Source organism: Rana temporaria, assembly GCF_905171775.1.
Source record: "Rana temporaria chromosome 2 unlocalized genomic scaffold, aRanTem1.1 chr2a, whole genome shotgun sequence".
NCBI classification, from domain to species: Eukaryota; Metazoa; Chordata; class Amphibia; order Anura; family Ranidae; genus Rana; species Rana temporaria.
This window is the reverse complement of record NW_024404405.1, coordinates 173418-191056: the sequence shown is the minus strand read 5'-3', so window position 1 is coordinate 191056 and position 17639 is coordinate 173418. Positions and strand designations below refer to the sequence as shown.

Genomic DNA, 17639 nt, shown 5'->3' with positions numbered 1-17639 from the left:
GTGGGCTGTCCCATGCTGTTGGACTATTTGCTGTGATTGGGTGGGGTGTGACTATTCTATTGTTCTATTGTGGCTGCCTAGACTATTATGGGATGTGCAAGTGTGTTTGCTGTGAGGAAAAAGGGAGGGGGGATTTCTCCACCCCCCCCTGCTGGTGAGACTGTGTATTGAGAAGGTTGAACACACCTGACCTGTGTGGCCTTTGTCATTGGACAGTTTGACCCGCACTGTTTTCCAACAGGAGAGATATCTGTGTGTCCATGTGTGATAATAAAGCAGTTTGTTTTTCTCTACACTGAGGGGTGTTGTCTGTGGACTGGGGGGGTAAAGAAGCTTGGACGGTGCTGGATCTGAACAGAGGAAGCATTGACGGCAGACCTGGATCTGTCTGAGGAAAGAGGGGTCGGGACACTTTGCATTCTCTGTTGGACCATTTATTGGATTGTTTGTTGGATGGTTTCTTGTGGATGAATTTTCTCAGCTGGGATGTTTCTACAATGTTGTGTCAGATTTTGTGGAGGTTCTTTGTTGCCGGGGTCACACCTCATGGACTTACCTCATATGTGTTGTGTTGGAAGTTTTCAGGCAGTTTTTTGGTGTCAGGTCTGTCAGTCACCTCTCTGTATTTTGACTGTTAGACTGTTTTGACCATTTAAAAGATGGTGGCCGGTTCCAGAGAGAAGTCTGATGGAGGTTTGGAGATGGTTGGTATAACAATGTAATATAGAGCAGTAGTTTGCTGTGGTCTGATGGGTGTGATTGTGGAGGGACTGTAAAGACATTGATGAGTGAAAGGTTCATATCTGTGATGGAGGACACAACATGAGACTCCGTATATTGTGGCCTCCAGGGTCATATACTTCCCTCTTGCCCCACACATCCGACAGACTCCAGGACCTAGGTGATGGTGGGGAGGTCACATTAGGTCAGCTTTCAGCTTCACAAGAGGATAATAGTTTATTGATCCTCACTAGGGGCATTGCTAGGTCTACATCAGAGTCCCCAGAGAGCCTCCTTCTTATATCAGGGACTCCAGAGAGCCCCTCTTACATCAGAGTCCCCAGAGAGCCCCCCTTAAATCACAGTCCCCAGAGAGCCTCCTCTTTACATCAGGGTCCCCAGAGAGCCCCTCTTTACATCAGGATCCCCAGAGAATCCCCTTTTACATCAGGGTCCCCAGAGAGCCTCTCTTTACATCAGGGTCCCCAGAGAATCCCCTTTTACATCAGGGTCCCCAGAGAGCCTCCTTCTTACATCAGGGTCCCCAGAGAGCCTCTGCCTTACATTGGGGTCCCCAGAGAGCCTCTACCTTACATTGGGGTCCCCAGAGAGCACCACTTTACATCAGAGTCCCCATAGAGCCTCCTCCTTACATCAGGATCCCCAGAGAGCCCCCCTTACATCAGAGTCCCCAGAGAGCCTACCCTTTACATCAGGGTCCCCAGAGAGCCCCCCTTTACATCAGGGTCCCCAGAGAGCCCCTCTTTACATCAGAGTCCCCAAAGAGCCCCTCCTTACATCAGGATCCCCAGAGAATCCTCTTTTACATCAGGGTTCCCAGATAGCACCCTTACATCAGGGTCCCCAGAGAGCCCCTACTTACATCAGGGTCCCCAGAGAGCCTCTTCCTTACATCAGGGTCCCCAGAGAGCCTCCTTCCATACATCAGAGTTCCCAGAGAGCCACCCTTATTACAGGGTCCCCAGAGAGTCCCTACTTTCATCAGGGTCCCCAGAGAGCCCCTCTTTACATCAGAGTCCCCAGAGAGCATCTGCCTTACCTCAGGGTCCCCAGAGAGCACCCTCTTACACCAGGGTCCCCAGAGATCCCCCTTCCATACACCTGGGTTCCCAGAGAGCCGCCCTTACATCAGGGTCCCCAGAGAGCCCCTATTTACTTCAGAGTCCCCAGAGAGACTCTGCCTTACGTCAGGGTCCCCAGAGAGCACCCCCTTACACCAGGGTCCCCAGAGATCCCCCTTCCATACACCTGGGTCCCCAGAGAGCCCCTCCTTACATTAGGGTCCCCAGAGAGCCCCTCTTTACATCAGAGTCCCCAGAGAGCCTCTGCCTTACCTCAGGGTCCCCAGAGAGCACCCCTTTACATCAGGGTCCCCAGAGACCCCCCCACTTACATCAGGGTCCCCAGAGATTTCCCTCTTACATCAGGGTCCCCAGAGAGCCTCCTTCTTACACCAGTTTCCCCAGAGAGCCTCCTACTTACATCAGGGTCCCCAGAGAGCCCCTTCCCTACATCAGGGTCCCAGATAACCATTAAGTGATAATGTGAGGGGAAGGTGGGAGGACACACCTGATCCACACTGAATCTGAAAGTGTAAATGTACACATAGAAAAAGTGTAACGAGTAAATGTGACAAAGGGGCAGATTCTCGTATATCAGCGTAAAAATGTGTGGGCGTAACGTATCTGATTTACGTTACGCCGCCGCAAGTTTTTCAGGCAAGTGCTTTATTCACAAAGCACTTGCCTGCAAAGTTGCGGCGGTGTAGCGTAAATCACCCGGCGGAATTCAAATTCGGGCGGGTAGGGGGCGTGTTTCATTTAAATGAAGCGCGTCCCCGCGACGAACGAACTGCGCATGCGCCATCCCTAAAATTTCCCAGCGTGCATTACTCTAAATGACGTCGCAAGGACGTCATTGGTTTTGACGTGGACATAAATTACGTCCAGCACCATTCACGGACGACTTACACAAACAACGTAATTTTATAAATTTTTGAAGCGGGAACGACGGCCATACTTAACATTGGCTGCGCCTCACATAGCAGGGGCAACTTTACGCTGGGAAAAGCCTAACTTAAACGTTTAACTTTACTGCGTCGGCCGCGCGTACGTTCGGGAATTCGCGTATCTAGCTAATTTGCATACTCAACGCGGAAATCGACGGAAGCGCCACCTAGCGGGAAAAAAAAATTGCAGTTATGATCCGACGGTGTAAGAGACTTACGCCTGTCGGATCGAATGGATATCTATGCGTAACTGATTCTTAGGCCCCATACACACGAGAGGATTTATCCGCAGATACGGTCCAGCGGACCGTTTCCACGGATAAATCCTCTCAAAGAAATCCGCTGATTTCGATGGGATGGAGTGTACACACCATCCCATTGAAATCCGCGCGGAAATCCTCTGCCGATGACGTGTCGCGCCGTCGCCGCGATTATGACGCGGCGACGGGCGCGACGCTGTCATATAAGGAATTCCACGCATGCGTCAAATCATTACGACGCGTGCGGGGAATCCCTTTGGACGAATGGATCCGGTAAGTCTGTACAGACGAGCGGATCCATCCGTTGGAATGGATTCCAGCAGATGGATATGTTGTGCAGCACAACAAATATTCGATCTGCTGGAATCCATCCCAGAGGAGATTTCTCCGCGGAAACAGATCCGCTGGCGTGTACACACCATAGGATCTATCCGCAGAAACCCATTTGCTGGGATTTATCTGCGGATAGATTCTATCGTGTGTACGGGGCCTAAGAATCGGGCGCATAGATACGACGGCCCAGATTAGGACTTACAAAGGCGTACATGGCGCTGCGCCGGCGTAAGCCCTTTAAAAATCTGGGCCATAGTGTTTGTATCTGAAAATGTGTCCTGCCCCAAGTGAAGAAATCCCAAGTGAACAAATGCCCCGAGATGCCGGGGGTGATAACCCTGAAATGGGGGTATATTAGTAAAATTGGCAATGTAAAAACCAGGAGTGAACAAGTGCCCAATAATAAATGCAAAGAGGGGAAAAATAAAATAAAATAATATGTGAACAGAAAATACTACAACAAAAACTTCCTGGTGAAGGGTGATTGTCTGAGAGAACAAAAATCAAAGGCCCAGATTCAGTAACAATTGCGCTTTTTTTACGGAGGAGCAGGGCAACGTTTTTGCCCTGCGCCCCCGCAATTTTTTTGCGCTGCCCTTGATTCACGGAGCAGAAGCTCCGTAAATTGCGCGGGCGTGCCGGCAAAATGCCCGGCGTAAGCGTGCGCAATTTAAATGATCCCATAGGGGGCGGGAATTATTTAAATTAGGCGCGTTCCCGCGCCGATCGTAGAGCACATGCTCCGTCGGGAAGCTTTCCCGACGTGCATTGCGGCAAATGACATCGCAAGGACGTCATTTGCTTCAAAGTGAACGTGAATGGGGTCCAGCGCCATTCACGAATCACTTACGCAAAGTACATAAATTTCAAATTTCGGCGAAAACCGCCGAACGGAATTGATGTAAATTGCGTACGCAACGCTCGCGCAACGTTGTGAATCGGTGTTAGTATGCAATTTGCATACTATACGCTGAGCACAACGGGAACGCCACCTAGCGGCCTTTGCAAGAATGCAGCCTAAGATATGCGGGCATAAGAGCCTTAAGCCGCGCATATCTTAGGCTGCAGTTGGCGTAACGCGGTTCCTGAATCAGGAGCATTCGTTATGTCGGGGCAAGTAAGCAATTGCGCTGTGTAACCTATGGTTACACAGGCGCAATTGCTTCTTGAATCCAGGCCAAAGTGTCTTTGCAGTGGAGACATGGGAATTGAAATGCTGGACGTTGAACGCTATAAATACCCAAGATGGTGGGCGGGTCCCCACCAACGTCATGCAAGCACCAATGGGGAGTTTAGGCTGATACGAATTCTTTGACATATTTTTGGTAAACAATCACAATAAGTGTTTATTGATTGGTTTGCACAAAAGTTATAGCATCTACAAAATAGGAGATAGTTTTTATGGCATTTTTATTAATATTTTTTTTTACTAGTAATGGCGGCAATCAGTGATTTTTATCGTGACTGCGACCTTACGGCGGACACATCGGACACTTTTGAAATTTAGCGATCAGTGCTATAAAAATGCACTGATTACTGTGAAAATGACACTGGCAGTGAAGGGGTTAACCACTAGGTGGCGCTGTAGGGGTTACGTATGCCCTAGTGTGTGATTCTTACTGTAGGGGGCGTGGCCTGGGTGACATGTCACTGATCATTGTTCCCTATGACAGGAAACAGACGATCACTAACACTAGGAAGAACGCAAAAAAGGTTTGTTTACACTCACCTCTCTCCGTTCTTCAGCTCTGTGACCCAATCGTGGGACACTGGCGGCGATCGGTTCCGCGTGTCCCGCGGGCGCGGTCACGTAGCTCAGGACTGGTCCGCAAGTGTGCCGACCAAAGGCTGGGCTCTTAAAGGCAACGTACTTGTACGTGCTTATGCCCAGCCGTGCCGCTCTGCCGACGTATATTGTCGTGTGGCGGTCCTTAAGCAGTTAAACAACAAATATTTTTTTTTTTTTAAGTTACAATTGACAAGTACATATCAATACAGTTTTATGGACACAGCACTGTAGAATGGAGTTCCCAACATGTTTTGCCCATATGTCGGTCTTCTTCAGGGGATGCAATTTCAGGGGGTCCAATTAGAGGAACAGGCCTTCTATTAAGAAAAAATATATACATATAATAATTGCATCAAAAATCTATTTAGAATCACATAATATACACACATGGTTTCATCGATGCAGAGAGACACCTGAGACTTTTCTTAGTGATTTGATTATCACTTTAAGAGACCTGAATGTGCGCATGTATGTACAGAATCGTCCTGGACCCAAATATATTCTTATTTGGAATAAATAAAGAAATGTGTGTATATTATGTGATCCTAAATAGATTTTTGATGCAATTATTATATGTATATATATATATATATTTCTTAATAGAAGGCTTGTACCTCTAATTGGACAGCATCCCTTGAAGAAGCCTGACATATGGGCGAAACATGTTGGGAACTCCATTCTACAGTGCTGTGTCCGTAAAACTGCATTGATATGAACTGAATTGTTACCTTTTTAACAATTTTTTATTTGTTGATTGAATGAAAAAATTCTTACATATCATATTTGATACTATTGTGTCCTATTCTGCACCTTAGAAGTCCCATCAACCCCCTCATATCTATTTTTCCCACAGATGTATCAAAAAATCCACCAAAGGTCCAAAGAACGAATTGGGGGTTAATAAAGTCCAAACACTGAGGGCTGCCCCCATCCCCCATACGGGAAGAGAAGCCGGGTTCCAGCAAAGCTGAAAGAAACAAGTAGAGTCGGAGCAGAAAGTGAAAATCTGTCTTTATCCGACACCTAGAGGTTCCTCTCTCCTCGTTTCTTTCACTATGGAATAGGAAATCCCTTTTCTTCTCTCACAATCATTCCCGGAAAAGTCAGCAAGCACCGTCTCTGCTCTTTCTTCTTCCTTTCTTGCCGTTTTCTCGGCTTTATTGATCTTTGGAAGGAATTCAGACATTTGTTAAAGAGAACAAAAAAATCACAAATCTTTCTCTGTTGGCAAAGCGACGGGTTTTATAACCAGGAAAGAGGAAATGTATTTATGTATCGGTGAGAGAACGTCTCTCTTTGTATGCACGGCTCTGATCATTGTCTCCCGGCTTACACTTGGTACACAGCCAATCATTACCATACACCTCTCTCTGGGTGTTCTCTATGGGAGGAGCCAATACCGAGAGAGGTCACCTGACAGAGACTCAACGCATTTCACTATTCTATCAGACAAAACCAGAAACTCAGGAAATCAATCAAACCAGCAGAGTTTATATTTATTCATTAACTACTTAAGGACCGGAAGGTTTTACCCCCTAATGACCAGGCTATTTTTTGCAATATGGCGCTGCGTTACTTTAACCACTTGAGGACCGCTGCATGACGATATGCAGTGTGCCTTTTCTCAGTGACCGTCCCCGCGGGAACAGCGGACCCGATCGCCGCAGATGTCCCACGATTGGGTCACAGAGAGGAAGATCGGGGAGAGGTAAGTGTAAACAAACCTCTCCCCATGCTTCCTAGTGTGGTTGTCACTGTTTGTTTGTTTCCTGTGTTAGGGAACGACGATCAGTGACGTCACACGCACAGCCACGCCCCCCACAGTAATAACACTCCCTTAGGGCACACTTAACCCCTACAGCGCCCCCTCCTGGTTAACCCTTTCACTGCCAGTGTAATTTTTACAGTAATCAGTGCATTTTTATAGCACTGATCGCTGCAAAAATGACAATGGTCCCAAAATAGTGTCAACAGTGTCCAATGTGTCCGCCGTAATGTCGCAGTAACAAAAAAAATCGCCGATCGCTGCCATTAATAGTAAAAAAAGTTTTTTTTATAAAAAGGACGTCCATTTGGTTTGGGAGCCACGTCGCACGACCGCACAATTGTCAGTTAAAGCGATGCAATGCTGAATCACAAAAAGGGGCCAGGTCCTTTACCTGCATAGTGATCCGGGTTTAAAGCGTTTATCTGACAATTGCTATACATGTTGGGATGTCCATGTAAAAAATTCTATAGAGGGGAAAACAAAGCGACGATTGAAAATCCGTATCGGTGAACATCTGAGGGACATCAAGGGACCTCCTGGAGAAAGAAAAAGAGAATATTTTAGCAAAACATTTTAGGAAAATCCATGCGGGAAAAAGAGACGACCTGAAACTGAAGGGGATCTTTTCCCTAAATGTATCCCCCTAGGAGAGGAGACTTTGATAGGATACAATGTAAAGAAAAATACTGGATCTAAAATCTCAGTACTTTAATACCAAAAGGCCTGAAAACCGGGAGGAAAAGTAAGCCAGAGAAATACCCGTGAGCAGCGGGAGGGGGGCGACCTCTCTCACTGCTTCTAAATGTGATCCAGTGGCTAATCAGCTGCTCAGATCGCTTTTATGAGAAACAGAATTGCCGGCTTCAGCCATAACCCCCATAAACCACTTCAAAACCAAAACACATATATATATTGTGTTTGGCAAGTGGATTTTGCATTCATTAACGAGACAATTATTAACCACTTCCCTACTGCACACCATCATATGACATTTCTGACTTTCGGGGGGGATATCTGAATGATGGGTGCAGCTACAGGCATCATTCAGATATCATTCTTTGCAGCCGGCAATTCTGTGCACGATAAGAATGATCATAGCGGAATTTCCACTGCTTGATCATTCTTATAGGCGATAGGAGGGGACGTTTGCCCCCTCCCACCATCATCTGGTGCTTCTCCGGGCTCTTCCATGCCATTGGGGGCCTGGAGAAAGAATCGGCCAGCGCCGGATGATGACCATAGTGATTTATGGTGACCAAATGGTCACCAGTCATCTCTATGGCCGTCGGAAGCCCGGACGTGTCGTTATGATGTCATGCCCGGGTTCCCGAATGTAAACAAAGCTGCAATCGTGGCTGTCAGCATTAGGGATGAGCTTCGCGTTCGATACGAACGTATGTTCGACTCGAACATCGGTCGTTCGATCGTTCGTCGGAATTCGAAAAAAACGGGTCGTTCGCGCCAAATTCGAGTGACGCAAAACGGCCCATAATTCACTGCGGCGTTGAGCGCTGATTGGCCAAGCATGCTGTATGTCCCGCATGCTTGGCCAATCACAGCGCGCAAAAAACGAAGAGCCATAATTGGCCAAAGCCTGGGTTGCTTTGGCCAATTATGTCTCAGGGCTTTAGCACACGCCCCACACTATAAAAGGCCGCCTTCTGGGCGGCCTCGTGTAGTGTGTTCCGGCTTGTTACAGAGAGCAGTTAGAGAGACAGAGATATTATCTTTTTAGATAGATAGATAGAGCAGGGTAGTCAGTTTAGCTTGAAATACAGTGTGTAGAGAATATATATATATATACATCCCTAGGAGTTGTACATATATTTATACACTGTGGGCCAGATTCACAAAGAGATACGACGGTGTATCTACAGACATCTACAGATACACCATCGTATCTCTGACTTACACTGGTCCTATCTATGCGCCTGATTCATAGAATCAGATACGCATAGATAGGGCTAGATCCGACAGTGTTACACTGTGTTACACTGTCGGATCTTTTTTTCAATTTAAAAATGGCGGCGGGGGCGTTCCCGCTGATTTACGATAAATAATATGTAAATCAGCGAGATACGCAAATTCACGAACGTACGCGGACCCGTCGCAGTTTTCTTACGTCGTTTCCGTAGTTTTCTTACATCGTTTTCCCGTCGTATACTTACCCCTGTTTTTAGCAGGCGCAGCCAATGTTAAGTATAGCTGGCGTTCCCGCGTCGAATTTTAATTTTCCAACGTCGTTTGCGTACGCCGATTCACGAACATGCGCGTCGCAAGTCCCGCTCACGTCGAAACCACTGACGTCCTAGTGACGTCAGTGGGAGCAATGCACGCCGGGAAATTCCCCGGACGGCGCATGCGCATTTAAATCGGCGCGGGAACGCGCCTGATTTAAATAGTACACTCCCCTAGCCGCGGAATTAGAATTCCGCCGGGGGATTTAGGATCCGCCGTCGCAAGTTTGGAGGTAAGTGGTTTGTGAATTAGCCACTTGCCTCCTAAACTTGCGGGAGCGGATCTTAAATCACGTAGATCGAGCGGATCTATAGATCCGCTGAGCTATGTGAATCTGGCCCTGTATAGCTTAGCTAGATCTGCTCTTAGTATTTGTCAGGCAGGAGATTGTGCATAGCTGTAGTGCTCTAACGTGTTGTATTGCCTGCCTGTGTGCTGTGTAGTTTACACCTAAACATACTGGGTGTTACTGCACGTGTCCTGTTTATTTGCACCTAAGCGCATTTTGTGTACGTGCAAGTTTGCTTTTTAATAGCACGTAAGCGCATTTACTGCAAGTGCAATTTTGCTCTTTAATCGCACGTAAGCGCATTTACTGCAAGTGGAATTTTGCTCTTTAATCGCACGTAAGCGCATTTACTGTAAGTGCACGTGTCCTGTTTATGTTCAAATAAGCGCATTTAGTGCAAGTGCAAGTTTGCTCTTTAATCGCAAAATATAATGGCCCCCCCACCACCCCTAAAATAATCGAGATATTGTTGCCACACAGCACGTGCGCAAGCAGTATTAAATTACTTTGTTCTTATAATAATCTCATGTTGTGCAGGGACATTTCTAAACACGTGCCACTACTAGAGACACACAGCAGGTGTGATATTTAAAGGAATTTTTCATTTTTTTTTTCACTTTAAGCATCATTAAAATCGATGCTCCGGAAAAAACGGCAGTTTTTAAAACTTTTTTTTCCATTGATACATGTTCCCTGGGGCAAGACCCGGGTTCTGAAAGACGTTTTCCAACATTAAATTGAATATTGGTCTTTAAAATGACCGTTTTTTAATTCGAACGTTCGAGTCCCATAGACTTCAATGGGGTTCTAAATGTTCGCGCGAACCCGCGGTCTGTTCGAATGTTCTGGTGCGAACCGAACCCGGGTATGTTCGGCTCATCCCTAGTCAGCATGAGATATGTGAAGTTTTTTCTCAATGCTTTCCAGCCTGGAGGAGGGATGTGGGGTCTTATTGACCCCGCATCTTTCCATAAAGAGGACCTGTCACAATAGATTCCTATTACAAGTGATGTTTACATTCCTTGTAATAGGAATGAAAATGATTAAAAAAGTGTAAAAGAAAAATCATCAACATCATCTTTCACATTATACAAACAATTGGGCTAACTTTATTGTTTTGTTATTTTTTAATTCATGGAACCATTTTTTTTAAGACGTTTGTAAAATGAATGCACAAATACTGTGTGAGATAAAAAGTTGCAATGAGCGTCGTTTTATTCCCTAGGATGTCTGCTGAAAAATATATACTGTTTGTGGGTTCTGAGTAATTTTCTAGCAAAAAAATGATGATTTTTACATGAAGGAGAGAAGTGCCAGAATAGGCCCGGTATGGAAGTGGTTAATGAGCGTTACAGCCGGGTCAGGTGACAATGCATTCCTGTATGATGTCTGAATAAAGATGAAGTCAGCCAACAGGTCACACAATTTTCATATCCCATCACTTCCTTACCAATCAAAACAACGACTCCAATCCTTCTCACATAATCATTTTTAATTATTTTTTTTTGTATATATTTTTTTTTACATGCATACTGTGACCAGAGCAATACAGACCAGAGCAATTACTCTGGAAGGTAATCAGGATTTTGCTTATGCTTTGCTTATAGCAGTGAATTTCATTGCTATAAGCAATTATTTGTATTGAATGAAATAGATTTATTCAGTGTGCATTGTTGTTATTAGCTGTGATTGGCCCTGTCTTTACCATGTGATCACTGTAATCAACCACACAATGAACGCCATGAATCAAAGCCATTCATTGTTTACAATTGTTATGTGATCTGCTGTGATTGGTCACAGCAATCACATGGTACTGGTATGGGGCTGTTTCACTGATCAGTCATCTGCTATGTCCAGTGGACACAACAAGTGACAGACTGCGCCAGAGCTTGGCCCTGAGGGGCCGTACAAGATATTTTCTTCCAGAAGAATAGGGCTCCTGCTTGGCCATCATATTACAATAGTCAGAGTAGGAAGCGGTTAATAATAAATGTTAAAAAAGGAAGAAACTTTATTGAATCCTTTTTATAGAATTCTGACTTCTATTTTTTCTCCTGTACAGGTGAATTGAGGAACAACGTTTTCGGTCATGTTGGTCTTCATCAGTAAAACGGAGTCACATGGGAAACGAGCCATATGGGTGTTATAAGTGACTGAAGTCTTTATTGTCGTTCACTGGAGGATTCATACAGGACACAAGACATATCCGTGTTCTGTATGTCATTTATGTTTTGGGTCCTCTTAAACACTGATCCAACCTCAGAGGACAACACAAAATAAGTAATTTCAGTTCCATGGAAGTGACAATGGCTTTATAGTAAAGTCCAACCTATGAATACGTGAGAGGAGTCATTTCAGAAGATATTTCTTGTTTGGAATGTGATAAAAGTTTTACAATGGAGGTAAAACGTATCACACACCAGAAGGTTCACACTGAAGAGAAACCATTTCAGTGTTCCGAATGTGAAAAAGCTTTTACATTGAAGTCAAAACTTACTGGACACCAGAAGATTCACACTGGGGAGAAATCATATCAGTGTTCTGAATGTGGCAAAGCTTTTAAAACCAAGAGAGAGCTTATCATACACCAGAGGGTTCACACAGGGGAGAAGCCATATGAATGTTCTGAATGTGGCAAAGCTTTTACACATAAGGCACAACTTATCAGTCACCAGATGATTCATACTGGAAATAAGCCATATGAGTGTTCCAAATGTGATAAAGCTTTTACATCAAAGTCACACCTTACCAGCCACCAGAGGATTCACACTGGGGAGAAATCATACCAGTGTTCTGAATGTGGCAAAGCTTTTAGAACCAAGAAAGAGCTTATCATACACCAGAGGGTTCACACTGGGGAGAAGCCATATCAATGTTCTGAATGTTGCAAAACATTTGCAGCTATGTCAAATCTTATCGCACACAAGAGGGGTCACACTGGAGAGAAGCCATATCAGTGTTATGATTGTGGCAAAAAATTTAGAACCAAGAAAGAGCTTATCACACACCAGAGGGTTCACACTGAGGAGAAGACATATCAATGTTCTGAATGTGGCAAAGCATTAACACAGAAGGCATGCCTTATGAGACACCAGATGATTCATACTGGAAATAAGCCATATGAATGTTCCGAATGTGATAAAGCTTTTACTTTGAAGGCACACCTTACACGCCACCAGAGGGTTCACACTGGGGAGAAATCATATCAGTGTTCTGAATGTTGCAAAGCTTTTAGAACCAAAAAAGAGCTTATCACACACCAGATGATTCACACTGGGGAGAAGCCGTATCAGTGTTCTGAATGTGGCAAAGCTTTTACAACTAAGTCATATCTTGCCGTACACCAGAGGATTCACACTGGAGAGAAGCCATATCAATGTTCTGAATGTGGCAAAGCATTTAGACTGAAGTCAAATCTTATCACACACCAGAGGGTTCACACTGGAGAGAAGCCATTTTAATGCTCTGAATGTGACAAAGATTTTACAATTAATGCCGGGCTAATATATTGCCTGAGGATTCACAAGCTTCAGCATAGAAGCTTGTAGAGAGTAAACTCGGGGAAGATGGGGGTTATTAACCTGCCTGGCGGTGTTCACGAGACTGACTCGGGGTTAGATTTTCCTGCTACGATCGGTAACCCCGAGTCAGTCTCGGCTTGCCTCGCTGAATCCACAGGCACTTTTTACTTACCTTGTCCCTGGATCCAGCGATGCCACCGCGCTGTGTGAGCGAGCGGGACCTCGCTCGATTCACATAGTGCCTCCGTGTGACGCCGATCTCCGTTCCCTGCGACGTTACGACGCACGGGGACGGAGAACGGCGCCAAATTCAAAAACGTAAACAAACACATTACATACAGTATACTGTAATCTTATAGATTACAGTACTGTATGTAAAAAAAACACACCCCCCTGTCCCTAGTGGTCTGTCCAGTGCCCTGCATGTCATTTTATATAATAAAAACGTTTCTTTCTCCCTGCAAACTGTAGATTGTCCATAGCAACCAAAAGTGTCCCTTTATGTCAAAAATAGTTTTAGATCAGCTAGAAAACAGCGATAATAAATTATAATCACTTGCAGAATTGAGCGATAGCGATTTGCGGGGAAATTCGTCATAAAAAAAAAAAATAATGACAGCAACAATTCTGCAACTGAGCAAATTTCAGTGATTTTAATTTGATTACATTATTGAATAAGTGTTATTATAATTATATTATTATTTGTTATAATTATTTATAATTATTTATTATATTATAATTTATAATTTTGTTTTTAAAAAAATGTCATACCCGGGATGCCTATTAGAATCTTGTTTGGTCAGATTTAAGTGATTTATTTCTAAAAATTACAGACCTACAATATAAAACGCCAAATTTCCTTGCAAATAATGGTACCGCTTTCAGCATGTTTTTTCTGAAAGCATCATACCGCCAGGGAGGTTAAAGGAGTTGTGTTTGTCCCATAAGTTTCAGAGCCCCGATGTCATCCCACAAGCTAGGGAAGAAGTGAAAAGATAAAATGCTACTGTGAGCAAGCTGGAATGTAATGATGCACCGACTTTAGTGCATTAGACACACACACCAAGGCCTGTGAATTTTTTTACCTTTTAATTTTTTTTCTTTCAGATAAGCACCAATGACTGAACTGTTTTCACACTATTTTGTAACTTTTGCTGTAATAAATAGCCACTATTTAAAAATATATATATATTTTTCTCAGTTTAGACCGATACGTATTCTTCTACATATTTTTGATAATAAAAATCACAAAAAGTGCATATTGATTGGTTTGTGCAAAATGTATAGGGCCAGATTCACAGAATAGATACGACGGTGTATCTCCTGATACACCGTCGTATCTCTTGTCGTATCTATGCGGCTGATTCATAGAATCAGTTACGCATAGATAGCCCTAAGATCCGACAGGTGTAATTGACTTACACTGTCGGATCTTAGGATGCAGTACCTCGGCCGCCGCTGGGTGGAGTTTGCGTCATTTTCCAGCGTCGGGTATGCAAATTAGCAGTTACGGCGATCCACGAAGGTTTTCGCGTTCGTTACGTCGGCGCAAGTCTTTTTTTCCCGTCGCAAAGTTAAGTGTGCTATTAACATGGTGTAAAATTACTCCACCATGTTAAAGTATGGCCGTCGTTCCTGCGTCGATTTAGAATTTTTTTTTGGCGTAAGTACGTTACGCACGTCGCGATTCACAAACACGTTGCGCCGCCGTAATTTCGCGCAAAGCACGTCGGGAAAATTGCGAACGGAGCATGCGCAGAACGTCCGGCGCGGGAGCGCGCCTAATTTAAATGGTACATGCCCCATTTGAATTGGGCGGGCTTGCGCCGGACGGGTTTACGTTACACCGCCGCAAGTTTACAGGTAAGTGCTTTGTGAATCGGGCACTTACACTGAAAACTTGCAGCGGTGTAACGTAAACAGGTTACGTTGCACCGCTGCAATTGTACCTGAATCTGGCCCATAGGGCCTGATTCTCATAGCCCGGGCGCAACGTAACTTAAATGATTTAAGTTACACCGCCGCAAATTTCATGCCTAAGTGCCCGATTCACAAAGCACTTACCTTGAAATTTGCAGCGGTGTAACTTAAATCCGTCCGGCGCAAGGCGGGCCCAATCGAATGGGGCGAGTCCCATTTAAATTAGGCGCGCTCCCGCGCCGGACGTAGTGCGCATGCTCTGTCGGGTAAATTACCTGACGTGCATTGCGCTAACTGACGTTGCACCGACGTCATTTGCTTAGACGTTAACGTAAATGGCGTCCAGCGCCATTCACGGACGTCTTACACAAACAACGTTGATTTTTACATTTTGACGCGGGAACGACGGCCATACTTTACATGGCTTAAGAGTGCTAGGGCTCAGCCCTAGTTTTACGCGGCGTAACTCGACGGAAACAACGTAGATTTAGATCGACGGGCCGTTCGGACGTTCGTGAATCGCCATAAGTATTCATTTGCATATTCTACGCCGGCCGCAATGGCCTCGCCACCTAGCGGCCGGCCTAGAATTGCATCCTTAAGATCCGACAGTGTAAAACAATTACACCTGTCGGATCTCAGGGAAATCTATGCGTAACTGGTTCTCTGAATCAGTCGCATAGATACTCCGAGAGATACAACGGAGTATCTGAGATACTCTGTCGTATCTCCTTTGTGAATCAGGCCCATAGTGTCTACAAAATAGAGGATAGATTCATAGCATTTTTATTATTGTTTATTTTTACTAGTGGCGCAATCTGCCATTTTTATCAGGACTGCGACATTATAGCGGACATATCGCACACTTTTGACACAGTGGGACCATAGGCAGTTATACAGCGATCAGTGCTATAAAAATGCACTGCTTACTGTGTAAATGTCATTTGCAGGGAAGGGGTTAACACTAGGGGGCGATCAAGGGGTCAACTGTGTTCCCTAATGTGTGTTCTAACTGTGGGGGGAGGGAACTCACTATAGCAGATGACAGATTGTGGTTCCCAGCTTGTAGGAACTCCTTCTAACTGTTTTTTTTCTTTATCTGAATTTCTCACTTCCTGTTCCTCCTCAGTAAGCTTGTCCCCATCATCCAAGCCGTTCTGGCTGGGGGTTAGTCAGCGTGCTTGCCCCCTCTCTTGGGACTACATCCCTGCGGGGAGACTACATCTCTGTGAAGAGATGCTGTGAACGTTCACAGTGTCTCCACACAGGGATGTAGTCCCAAGAGAGGGGGTGAACACGCTGACTAACCCCCAGCCAGAACGGCTCGGATGATGGGGCAAGCTTAATGAGAAGAAACAGGAAGTGAGGAATTCAGATAAAGAAAAAAAAATCATTTAGAAGGGAAATCGAAGGAAAAGGTAAGTGAACCAACAATGCACAAGCTTAAAAGGAACCTATTTAGAAAATAAAAGACGAACCTTTACAACCCCTTTAAAGGGACCAACGTAAAGCTACGGTCTGCGGGAATGAGCCGACCTGCCGCAGTAATATGACGGCAGCTGGTTGGCAAGCGGTCAAGGAGGAGGTTTGGTGCAAGAATTGTTCTCACTCCTTCGTGCGCAGTTATATGTAACATGTATCCTAATCAATGTTTTCACTGATAGGCACCCCTGAAACATGCGTTTACATTTTTACATGCGTCTATGTGGCCTCAAGTTATTTTTGGGGGGAGAATTTATGTGCTTGGGTGTAAAAATACATTTCTTTCATCACATAGGGGACAAAAAGTCCTGTACGTGATATTTTTTTAGGTGACAGGTTCTCTTTAACCGATTGCCACCCGCCGCACACAGATATACGTCTGCGGCATGGCACGGGCAGGCAAAAGGACGTACCTGTACGTCCCCTTTAAGAAACGGTTGATGAGGGCGCGTGCCCGCCGCGATCTCCATGAGTGCGCCTGCGGGTCCCGCGGACTCGATCACCACAGCATACCGCGATTGTGTCACGGTTAGATAGAACTCCCTGTTCTGCCTAGCTGACACTGCCACTGATTGGGTTTCCTGTCATTGGGAACATGATCAGTGACATGTCACAGCAAGCCACGCCCCCTACAGTAAGAATCACGGGAACACTTAACCACTACAGCGCCACCTAGTGATTAACCCCTTCACTGCCAGTGTCATTTCCACAGTAATCAGTGCATTTTTATAGCACTGATCGCTGTAAAAATGACAATGGTCCCAAAAATGTGTCAAAAGTTTCCAATGTGTCCGCCATAATGTCACAGTCATGATAAAAATCGCAGATCACCGCCATTAATAGTAAAAAAATATATAAAAATGCTATAAAACTATCCCCTATTTTGTAGACGCTATTACTTTTGCGCAAACCGATCTATAAACGTTTATTGCGATTTTTTTTACCAAAAATATGTAGAAGAATACGTATCGGCCTAAACTGAGGATTTCTTTTTTAGATCTTTTTGGGGGATATTTATTATAGCAAAAAGTAAAAAAAAAATTCAAAATTATCGCTCCATTTTTGTTTATAGTGCAAAAAATAAAAACCACAGAGGTGATCAAATACGACCAAAAGAAAGCTCTATTTGTGGGGAAAAAAGGACGCCAATTTTGTTTGGGAGCCACGTCGCACGACCGCGCAATTGTCAGTTAAAGTGACAGTGCCAAATCGCTAAAAGTGGCCCGGTCATTTAGCAACAAAATGGTCCTGGGGGTAAGTGGTTAATGAGACATGCAGGGTCTAAAAGAC

The 17639-nt window shown here is 44.8% G+C and overlaps 1 protein-coding gene across 1 annotated transcript in view; it reads left to right on the top strand.

Moving 5' to 3' along the window:
• The window catches only part of LOC120921534 (zinc finger protein 850-like), a 260049-nt gene that overhangs the window by 202529 nt on the left and 39881 nt on the right, over positions 1 to 17639 (top strand). Inside the window, 1 exon segment of the mRNA XM_040334033.1 lies at positions 11788 to 12860. Within this exon segment, the coding sequence (XP_040189967.1) occupies positions 11788 to 12860 (1073 nt within the window).